We start from the raw sequence: 12,493 nt of genomic DNA on the forward strand, positions 1-12,493 counted from the left end.
AGTCTCTCGTCTCGTTACAATCCTCTTCGACTTCGTTTGTTCGTTCGTTCGTTCCGGTCTTTGACCACGTACTTTCTACCTATCTACTCCATTAAATCCTACTCGGACAATAGTTCTTCCTATATGCATAGTACATACGCGTTTCGATCTTCTTCTACCCCGTAGCCCCTGAACCGCATCACCCTAGGTTCTCCTGGTTGTTGTTCCCAGTATGACTTACAATTAGTTGCGCTGTTAACACGCAACCACTCGTCGCGTCGCACAGCAACGTCCTTTTCCTTTGGTCCTGCGCATACGTTTTACTCGACTTGTTCTAGTTTCATTCTACTTCCTGTTACCATGGCCACGTTATTATCATCTCCCAGAACTCGTTACTTTTCCCCTTTCCTCTCTGCAACTCTTCTCCTGTTATTCTCGTTTCAACGGTCGATCATTATCGAGTTTCTGTCGACGAGAAATTCACCGGCAGGCGGCCGGTTCGTTGAACTCGCGCTGCGTATACAGTAATGTCTCTCCAATTGGCCACTAGTTTGGATTCTACAATTGGCCACATAGATGGTCCTACGCCTAGGTCTGCGTCATTGCTGCGCCTATGTTATCTCGCTCGCAGTCAGTCAAGCGTGTAACGCTACACCACTCGGTTTCTTTTACGAGATTTCACGGCTCGACAATTCATAATAGAAAAATATAATTTCTTTTATTTTACTTTTTTTCATCTGAAATTTTTTTTAACATGTTGGTGAGATTTTTCTGATGAAAATGAGATCAAACACGATATAATTTGAACAACATTTACTTATTAATTCTTATTGAGTGATTAATTTAACCCTTATAGTGTCGAACAACGATATGCACTGAGTTGTGTTGTTACGGCTGGAAATGAAGGTTACCCGAGGAGATAACAATAATGGGAGCCTATGAAAATCACAGAATTTTCAATACAGAGCTTAGATCTTTGTCTGTTCGTTGTACACTCGACGATTTACGATGCTCTACGAGACCTTCAATGAAATTGTACCTCGATACGCATAAATTTGCATAAGCAAGTCTGAAAGTGAATCGGTAAATTCTAACTTACACCGACCTTTTTCGTGGCTGCTTGTTCTCTTGCTTTTTGTTCACCTTGGCCATGTGTGTCACGTGTCTTGTTCATCGCGTATCCATCTTTATGGTGTGTTTCGCGCGGTAACCAACGGGCAACAGGATAGCGTATCCGATGATACGCCTGTGCCGGAACCTGAAGAGTAAAACATGACAAAAGGGAGTATCGAAGTAGCAAATATGCTATGTTTGCTAGCTTGATTATCCTCGTTGCTTACGGTGTAAGCTTCTTACATGTAACAAGCTCCTAGATATCATCACTCTATTTCTAAGTCCAAACAGGAAGACTCGATTATTTTTGTAAGTATGCGTGCGCGTTACCAGCACACACCTTACCATCTATACAGGTTTGAGCGCGAGTTCTGCAACGTGTTGCCGCGAAAAAGGACGGAGTAAGTAATTAATGAATCGGGTGTATGTGTTGGCGAAGAAAAAACCAAACGAATATTTAAGTGGTTGTACGTATCATTAAACGGCCACGAATCGGACCAGATACATAGAGCAGGTTTCATTGCCATCCTTCTAGCTCCCTGTAATCGACAATTCTGCTAGTTTCTTGCTAATAAATAGTTTCCCTTTTTCTCCGATCTCTCCTCGATAATCTTCTCGTTTCAATTAAGCACGTCTCTGTAATATTCCTACCTTTTGCTTGGTCAAACGAATGAAACGACGCGACAACGACGACGACGACGACGACGCTGCTTTTCGTCCAAATATTTTCCTTATACTATCATCTCCATATAACCGCCTAGTTTGGGTTTCCTTTCGATACGGATTATCAACTCGAGCTTTCTATTCCTTTGGTTTTTCGACTCCTCTTCCTTTCCTCCCCCGAAGACGAATATTGCTGCCGTGACTTTGCCATTGCAGTGATTCGCATGTAAGTATAGTCGGGGCCACGATATAGCGAGGTCGTAAAATCGGTTAGGCGTCAAAGTAAACATGTTTTAGCTGCCGGGACCCCGAAATTGACAGAAATACGATGCTTCATTTTCCAAAAGCCAAGTTCATTTACCTGCTCGTGTTATATACAGATAGAAAATGCAAAAGGATTGTGTAGCTTAATATTAACATATTTTCCATTTGTAAATGAAATACCATTTTCTACTTGAAGTACCAAATCATATGCTACCATTCGTTTATTGTTGGAACCCTCAAACAGACTGCGACACACGGCCTTGAGTGCCGCAACATCAATCGGTGCCGATTCTTGAGAGTTTAATTTACGACCTCGCTATATCGTGGCCCCAACTATACATGCGTAGGCAAGTGCATGTAGGCATATAGGCATCTACTACCGAGAGATTCATTCTGCTGGACCGTAGAAAACGGAAGGCAATCACTTTCGGATTTGTAAGCACAATTAAAAAAAAAGAAAGAAAGTGTAGGCTATTAACAAAATGTATTATTTTTAGAATATAAGCGGCGGTTAAGATGTTGGGTGTCCGTCTCGCTCGACGGCTATAGCGAAAGTGCCCTCTCCGCGTCCTATCCTGCGTTGCTCCGAAAAACCGTTAGAGCCCCCTAGTTCGACTATCTGGGGAAAGGGGTTAGTTTATGGCACCCTCAGGTATCCGCGCGCTTTCTCTTCCAGTGACCCTGGGTGACGAAGTCCAGGCCACCACTTCGCCGCTTAAATCTCGCATTCCTTACAGATTTTATCCCAGATGACTACGCGAAAAAAGGAGCAATAGATGAAGCTTGATAGATAGAGAGCTGGGTGGGGGGCAATTCTTCGATCGCACGGGATTAAATCCGAAGACTTTAGGTAAGCAACCGTCGCCAACGTATGCAACGAAACGAAACCGTATACATATTCTTCTTCTGCTTCTTCTCAGTTCTTTCCGTTTCTCTCCTCGGTATGTATGTATATACATACATAAATAGTATGTTATCTCAGGGGTGAAATCCGAGAGCACGATCAAGCTTATATGTATAGGAAGCGAAACGTGTATACAGAGTGAGTCTCGTAACATGACGACTTCAAATATCTCGCAAATTATTTGCCGCACGAAAAAATGTTTCAAATAAAAGTTTCGTGATTTCCAGGGGGACATACAGTGCCGTAATCGATTTCTTTGCTTTTTTATCGAAATATCAAGGCCACCTTCAGATTTTTCAATGGAATGTCTAACATTTTTTCTCGAATTCGGATAAAACATCGAATTCTATGTAAAAAGTATTACATGAAATACTTTTAATACGTTTTAAAAGTCTAAAATTAATACTTACTGAGATATTCTCAAAATAAGTATTATTTTAAGCGGTGTTTGAAGTGTTGTTCATTACAATCAATGCAATTGCGTAATCGGTTTATGAGCGAACGAGAAACATTTTCAAGTGCTTCTACAGTTATTGCGGCACATGCACTAATATGTATATCGCTTTGGACGAATTGCTAAAAAAATACATTAAATATCTGTATACACGATTCTACAATTGACTACCAAATGATAGAACAGCAATGATACAAACAGCAGGCCAATTCCACAATTGACCACCAAACGGCTGGTCAATTCCACAATTGACCACCAAACGGTAGGTCAATTCCACAATTGGCCACCAAACGGTAGGTCGGTTCTACAATCGGCTACCAAATAAAATAAATATCGTCAACTAAAAATTTTAAACGTCACAGCTAACTAGACATTATTTTAAATTGAAAAAAAAAAATTATAAAGCATAATACATATGTATAATCTTATGCTTAAAATAATGAAAATCTAGCGTGACAGTGAACGTGTTAATAAGTAAATGTTGTTCAAATTATATCGTGTTTGATGTCATTTTCATCAGAAAAATCTCATCAATATGTTAAGAAAAATTTCGGGATAAAAAAACCTTAAATTAAAAAAGTTGGTGTTTAAATTGCTTGGTTGCCTCGACTTACGTTTCATCCTTATCTTTTATTCTCTGTCCTTGTCTTCGTTCGGCAAACTACAAAAGCGGACGCCAGGCTCGAAAGCGTAGTCCTTGACTCTACAATAGGCCTGTTTACACCTGTGTAAAGACCTATTCCTTGCTAGTGGTCAATTGGAGAGACATCACTGTAATATGTACGTCCTCGCATGTGTTCAGCCGTCGTTGGAGACTCACGATAAACTTCATTTTTTAGTGTTTCCCAAAGGAAATGATCGAGTGGCGTTAAATCTGGCGAACGAGCTGTCCAAGCAATGTTACTACCACGTCGGATCCAACAATTAGGAAACATTCTGTTTAGTATTTTCTGTGATTGCCGAGCATAATGTACAGGACAGCAAACAATGTTCTGATAACACATTGTTGGGCGTATTAAAGACGGCACATTTTCTAATAGTGTCTCGGCAGTATCTCGGACAGAAAAGTGGAGTACATTAATTTCACCAGTTAACGATCCATTAATAAAGAACGGCCCAATGATCTGGCAACCAATTATGCCGCACCAAACATTCAGATTCCACTGGGCTTAGTGGTCGATTTCACGAAACCAAGTTAGACCCTAAAACGGTATATACAAATGTACCATTTGTATCTCGCATCTGATGCAGAAACCATTCACAAAATTGAACAAGATTCTCAAAGTCTCATCAACGTAGCTCTTGATGTACTGATAAGTGATACGGATAAAACTTCTGAGAACGAAGTATGTACATATACAGGGTGCGCCGTTAGAATCCGGACAAAAGAAGTTTTATGCGAAAAGTTGTTTATTTAAGCCAATATACAAAAATATAAAAAAATTCTGTTATATCTCATTTAAAGGCTTCTTGCTGAGAACTTTTATTCTATATAGCCACCCTGCGCCTCTATAACCTGCTCGATTCTTGCCCTAAAGCGCGAGCACGCTGACTTCAATTGGTCGCGTTTCATAGCCGTGAACTCTGCCTCGATAGCAGCTCGCAGGGAGTTGACGTTGAGGTGCCTGCACTTATTAGTGTGTCTCTCGATTACGCCCCACACGTAGTAGTCCAGTGGGTTTAGGTCGGGACTGTTAGGAGGACAGAAATCCTTCGACCAAAACATGTCGACATTATCAGAGAGCCAATTTTGAACAAGATGACTCGTGTGAGCAGGTGCGCCATCTTGTTGAAATAAATACGGCCTTCCAGAAGCCATAGTCTCCATCCACGGCTTTATTACTGTCCTCAGGACCTCCAAATAAATCTCCTTTGTGACTGTTTCGCCTTTTTGGAAGAAGTGCGGCGGCATGACGTCGCCCTCACTTGAGACGACGCTCAAAACGTGAACACTGGCTGGAAATTTGGTTTTGCCCACAACAGGGACATCCTCAGGATTGTGGGCAAGCCAACGGTCGTTCCTCTGGTTCACTTTGGCATCCACAGTGAAAATTTCCTCATCAAAAAAAAACCTAATGTGGCCAGCAGCTTCGTGTTTTAATGAACATAGAAGCAAATTACAACGGGCAAGTCTTTTAAGCTTGGCGGTCTCGGAGAACATCTGACGGGCTTTGAGAACGTAGGAGGCATATCTAAGATCCTCTTGAGCGATTCGACGGACGATCGTTTCACTCACCCACAAGGCGGAGGCCAATTTTCGAAGTGAAGTCCTCGGATCTTCCAGAATCATGTCTTGGACCCTTTGAATGATTTCTGGCGTCCTTGTTGATTTTTCCCTAACCTGAACTTTTCTCGCCGGGGAAGGAGAACCTTTCTCGAACCCCTCTGAGGCTGCGTATCTCTTCGCAACCTCGCATACCGTCGATCTCGGGTACACAAAGAATTTTATAATTCCGACCGGCGTTCTCCCGGCGCAAAGGCTTTCTATAATCGCCGCTCTTCTATTGTATTCCACGCTTGGCTTGACGAGCTCTGACATTTTGAGGTTATAGAAGTCTTATTGACATATTCAACTAACTTCAGCGCCAATTAGCATCAACCTCTGAATACTAATATGGTGGGAAATTCAAATTCAATTCTGTCCGGATTCTAACGGCGCACCCTGTATGCACAACACTACTCTGACTAACGCTCGCACCACGTAAAATCTGCCGCGTGCTGATATGTGGGTTATAGGCAACAGCTGTTAAGGTAGAAGTATACATATACAACATTCTTCATCATTCACAATTTTTTGATGTTTACGTTTTTCTACGTTAAAATTATACTTTCTTTGAAAATTTTACTAAGCGTTAAGAAGTGTTAGATGCGATAGCTGATTCCGGTCAGGATACTTAGCTTCGTATAGTATCTTAGCTCTCGTAGCATTTTCATCGCACACACTATAAACGATTATGATATATTTTTCACTGTTACTGAACATTATAATAACAGTGTAGCGACACTCCTACGTTCTGTCACCAGAGGGACGGACTAACTACAAGTTTTCGTTAGTCCTTATAAAGGCTCCCGTTTGTATATGTAAGTAAGTAGTACATATGTATAACTTCTGACTTGAATCCCTCCAGTCCTTTTCGCGTCTAAAGCACGGGCCTTCTAGAAAGTCTTACTAACGGCGAGAGGTGTCCACTTATAGGAGGCCCAAAACGAGAAACGCCTCTCAACCTTTCCCTTTTCCGCCTATCCTCACTATCATCTTTTTCTAATATTCCTTCAACAATTAATACTTTCCTCAATAAGACTTTTACGTTTGCTAAGCTTAATATGTAGGTATCTCATGTTGATAATGTTTAATATTTAACAAGAAATGTGTTTACAAACATGACTTGCCGTCGCACAGTGGGGTATTTTCCTCTTAAGCGCGGTAAAAACTATTTTCTGACTGAAATTATATACTTATTCCTCACTTTTTTATTTTTCACAATTTAGGCATATATTTGTGGTCTTGTAGGTACAGAATAATAAATAAAACTTATTTTTTAACAGCATTTATAAATTAATTATTGAAAATATGGGGCAAAGTGAGGAATGCTTTTTTGAAATCATATAAAATTTAATATAATTACAAAATACAAATATTTCAAAACAATTTAACAAATTTATTTTAATCGATTTTAATCAATTCGATATCGATGACGCGCCGTTAGTGTCAATATTAATAAAATTTAAAACACACGTTTTGTAGATCTACGTCAATCATGCACTCAATTCTAACGTATTCAAAGAGCTCAAGCAATCAATTCGATATCGGTGACACGCCATTAGTGTCAATAATAATAAAAATCACTGTAGTTACCTCAGTTGCGGATAGTCACAGGGAACTTTTTCTATATGTTAAAGGTAAGGCTTTGCCCTTTACAATGATACCAGACAGAACACTGAATTTTACTAAATATATATTTAAAATTAACAATGAAAATGGGAAATATTAAAGAACACATAATTCCAAAAATATCAATAATATCGAAATGAAATTTGGTACAATTCAGATACATACACTCCCGTCCATAAGTCATCGGGCACTTACTCATTTTGAGCAAAATGATTATTAAAACAAGAATACAATTTTCCGGTTTGATTTTATTGCTTAATTTTGTTGTAGTTAGCTACTTTATGATAATATCAGTATGCAAACTTAAAAATATACATGTATAATTTGAATAAATGTTTAAAAAGAAGACTGCATGCATAAGCATTTATTTGATACAGTTTCAATTCCATACAACGATATTCTGTGTACACATTCTGTTCACTTTGGAAGTTTAAAACTCTCAGAAATATATATCTGGAGCATCATTAAGTGTTTATAAACAATTTAGGAGGAGTTTTAGACTAAACAGGGATAAGTATGGAGCTACGAAGGAGCAGTCGATTTTTCTTCTGCATTGCTAGTTTGACTGTGCATGTGATCGAAATAAGTAGTTCTAGAAAAGAGTTATCTGTGCACAAACGTTCAATTATTGTTAATCTTGCAAAAGAAGAGTACTCTGTCCGAGAAATAGCATTAAAAAGTAAAATTTCAAAATCTATAGTGCATGATACAATAAAGAAATTAAGTGATTCTTGTGATTTTGTTTACAAAAAAAAGAACTGGACGCTCGAAAAAAGCAACAGAACATGAAGATCGATACATACAGACTTTAAGTAAACGCAATACATAGGAGGCTAACAGCAACAGAAATTGCCGCAGAAGTGAATAAAGACCGAGAAGATCCAATCGGGCGACGACAGTCAAACGGCGTCTTTTACAAGTTGGGCTTCGCGGGTGCATTGCTGTTAAAAAACCGCACTTAAGGATTCAAAACAAGAAAAAACAGCTGCAGTTGGCAAAACACACAAAGATTGGAGTGCTAACGATTGGGAAAAAGTGCTGTAGAGTGACGAATCGAAATTTGAAATTTTTGGCACAAAACGACGAGTTTATGTGCGAAGAAGGGCAAATGAAAGATTGGTAACGGATTGTATTGTTCCAACAGTGAAGCATGGAGGTCAATCTGTAATGGTGTGGGGGGTGTTTTGGCACAAATCTACCTGGTGATTTGGTAGAAATTCAAGGCATATTGAGGAAAGATCAATATTTGAACATTCTTTGCGATCATGCAGTGCCGTCTGGAAAAAGATTAATAGAACAAAACTTTATATTTATGCAGGATAACGATCCTAAACACACTGCGAAAATTTGTAAAAACATTTTAAAGGACATAGAAAACAGTAATGAATTACAGATGATGACATGGCCCCCAAAATGTTAGGCATTTCGTTTAAAAAACTGAAAGTGATCTTCATGTTTCCATAAGAAAGCAAAGAAATAAGAAATCGATTACAGTAGGGGAGACTGGGGCTAAAAGTTACAATTTTGACAAAACATTAAAAATGGCCGAGAAATAATGTAGTTATTCTCTTTACTATTAACTAATCTATTGTTAAATTTATTGTACTTTAACATTCCGAACTTACATTTAATATATTGCAATTAGTTTTTCGTAGGGAGTCATTTATTTGCAACTCGGAGAAGCGTAACTTCTAACCTCGTCTTGGGGCAAGTTCTTACAGTATTGGAGTAAGTTGTTACAAAGAAAAAAGAGTTGCTTTTCAGTGAAATATTTCAATTATTGATGAAATAAAATACAATTTTATGAATAATGTTTATTTATTAAGGTTCAAATCAACCAAAATATACACTACCGCGAATTCGCGATTCTTTTGTTTACCAATAAGCGTCGAATGTTACAATATTAGATTCCAATTGGCTGGTCCGGGGGCCGAGAAAATGTATAAATCGGACATTTGTTATACATTGCCACCATTCTCGTGAACGAAGGCGTTGAAACGTGATCAGCAGGTAAAATTTTACATTAATACTTTAAAATGGCAAAAAGAATAGAAATTAGTATTGAAACTCGAAGTGCAATTATCACACTTAGAAAGGAAGGTTATTCTTTGCGGAATATTGCAAGGAAATTGAATGTATCATACAAGGGCGTGCAGGGTACAGTAACACGTTTTGCGGATACTGGTAGTTTGAAAGACAAACCACGGTCAGGAAGACCCAAAATCACGTCGAGAGTTGAAAATGTAAGAATAAATATTATTTGCAAACGAAACAGACGACTAACGGCCTCGGAAATTCGTGCAGGGCTTAATGATAGTAGACCGAATACAATATCTCTGACCACGGTGAAAAGGCGACTAAAAGCTACAGGTTTAAATGGCCGTATAGCAGCCAGGATACCATTGTTTTCGTCGAAAAATCGTAAAATGCTGTTGGATTGGGCAAAAAGTCACAGAAATTGGACACCTACGGACTGGGGTAAGGTTCTTTGGACCGACGAATCCAAGTTCGAAATATTTGAGTCGCACCGAAGGATATTTGTTCGCCGATCTGTACAAGAAAACATGTTGCCAGAGTGTATTGTACCTACTGCCAAACATGGTGGTGGTTAAGTTATGGTCTAGGGATGTTTCTCAACGGTTGAAGTATATAGGAGATCTAATCAAAATAGAAAATACAATGAAAAAAGAAGACTATAAACAGATAGTCGAGCAGCACGCTCTACCATCAGGTCACCGGTTAATAGGTAAAAATTTTATTATGCAGCAAGATAACGACCCTAAGCACTCAACTCAATTGTGTAAAGGGTTCTTATTGCAAAAAGAAACAGAGCGGGTCTTGAGGAATATGACATGGCCAGCACAATCACCGGATTTGAACCCGATAGAATTTTTGTGGGAAGAGCTCGATCTTGCACTGTCCAACATCGAAACGACACCTTTGGCAACTACTACAAGAAGCATGGAAAAATTTAAAGTTAGAAATACTGGAAAAACTAATTGCCAGGATGCCCAGAATATGTCAGGCTGTCATTAGAAGTAAGGGCGGTTTTTTTTATGAAAAGGCAATTTAAAGAAAAATATCTATTTCTTCGTACAAAAAATAATATAAAATATAAAATATTCTACTTTAGAAGTGACGTGGTGTAAAGTAATTACTCGGGCAGGTTGTTTAATAACAATATATTTATTCCAATCCGATAACGCTTAACCTAATTTTGAAGTGTAGGCGACGCGAGTCTACGACAAAAAGCCTCGTGCCTTTTTTCAGGGCTACCTTAACCTTTTAGGTACGGCGCGCTCGTCCGCAAGCGGGTACCCCTGGCCGCGGATGGCACAAAAACCGTTCATGACGATTCTCTGACACGTGTACTCTTCAACGACAGCTTCGATATTGCCAGGAAATGTGGTTTAGGCGAAACAAATGCGAAATAAAGCAAAAAACGTATAATACCGTCGAAAATCATGATATCCACTTATAAGTATTTTGACAAATATAATTTCCTCAATTACTTTGTAGGCGTTCAATTTTTCTTAGAAACATCCTGTTTCTCTTAATTTACGTAGTGATTCCAAACTTTTGGCCGGTAGTGTATTATTTAAAAAAAAAAACTAAACCAGTAGGTATAAAAATCGTGAACATTATCATTCGCCTTAGTCTTAGTTTGTACTTATTGTACTTATTTATTGAGATCTATACTTATTAACACCCTTAAACCTAATTAACTTTCTAACGATGAACAATGAAATCGCGCGGATAAGACATGAAGTCGTCGACTTTTGTGAGATTAAGTTGTAAATGTATAAAAAAAAACGAAATGTTTTCGAGAGGTTATTTGGCCCTGCGCACGTGGTGCCCTGATGTGCCCGGCAAAACACTCTATTGCTCACGGCTGAAAAGAAACAATCAGCCCCAAATCAGCGGAACAACTAGCCCCAGTCGACACCCGTGACAATTTATGTGAATATTCTGCTTATGTATTGAAATAGTCTAGATAAAACTATTGCAACGTGTTCTTAAATGTCATTTGATCCATAAGGACAAAACAATTTATTATTTTGACGTTAAATAATCGAAATAGACGAGAAAGTAATGAACGACTAATATCTACTTTTCTATACGTGACTATGTAGGTGCTTACTAATAACCACAAGATTCGCTGTCGCGGACGCTATTAAAATGGATGACAGAGTGGCGTGATCGATTCACATGGCGACAACAATTGAAAGCACAATTCTATCTTTTTTCGTTTTAAAGTTATAACCATTGTAAGAACTTACCTCCGTAACTTTTAGCCCCAGTCTACCTGTTACACTGTAACAACGTTTATGATGCGACCCTAGGCGCGAAGAAGACCAAGAACCCGTAACACAATAAGTTTATGAAGCCACCGGCCATCGGTTACTTTCTACGATGTTTTAAACTTAAGCAATATACTTCTTTAATTTCGGCTTAATGCCGTTTCTATTTTTATTGTAATTTTGCATGTCTTAGTAAGGTCAAGGCGCTTCATAAAGTTATTACCTGTTACGGTCGAGGGACGCGGAAATTCCCGGACGTCACCCGAGGTTCCCATCGGTACCTGGCGGATCCACAATGAATCATAGGCGGTCACCTTGCTGGTGACTCTAGCAAATGGGGATCCAATGGAAAGATAGCAACCCCTTCCGGGTCTAATTGCATACACCAGTACACTTTCAACAAAAACCACGTTTCTCGGTAAAAATTTGTAATACCGCGCTGCAGCCACACTATTGATAATATTAAATTGAGTGAAGGGGTAACTGCAGTTATATCTCGCATCCAACCCCCAACAAGCTTCCATTAATTTACCGCTTGAAGCGTATTGAGTAGAGTTTAAAATAAAACAGATAAATACTATGTACGCGCTGAACACTACCCCTACTGTATGTCCCCCTGGAAACTATGCAACTTTTGTCTGAAACGTATTTTCGTATAGCAAATAATTTACGAGATATTTGAAGTCGTCATGTTATGAGTCTCACCCTGTATAATCAAGCGAAAGGTATTGAGGTTTTATCGAATGGATCTCGTTTCTTATCTGAAAATTCTAAATGATCAGGAGTGAAAAGTCGTCAATGCCGCGACTGTATAGCGACTCACAGAACCACAGGTATATACCTGAACAACGTAACCGAATTAACAGGATTGTGCATGTAGCTAATAGTTGGGCACTATTAAATTTCTATTCGGGACGTAATGT

General features: G+C 38.9%; 1 protein-coding gene across 1 annotated transcript; it reads right to left on the reverse strand.

Annotated features, from left to right (window-relative positions):
• Positions 1-4,860: 4,860 nt before the first annotated feature.
• On the reverse strand, positions 4,861-5,916 carry LOC108575239. The gene has a single exon (XM_017937985.1). It carries the CDS (start codon positions 5,914-5,916, stop codon positions 4,861-4,863), a length of 1,056 nt encoding a protein of 351 aa, XP_017793474.1.
• Between the last annotated feature and the right edge of the window lie 6,577 nt (positions 5,917-12,493).

Source organism: Habropoda laboriosa, unplaced genomic scaffold (assembly GCF_001263275.1).
Source record: "Habropoda laboriosa isolate 0110345459 unplaced genomic scaffold, ASM126327v1 scaffold18, whole genome shotgun sequence".
Lineage (NCBI taxonomy): Eukaryota > Metazoa > Arthropoda > Insecta > Hymenoptera > Apidae > Habropoda > Habropoda laboriosa.

Excerpts from the sequence above, each read along its gene's own strand:
- LOC108575239 (XM_017937985.1), bottom strand. The coding sequence starts at position 5,916 with ATGTCAGAGCTCGTCAAGCCAAGCGTGGAATACAATAGAAGAGCGGCG.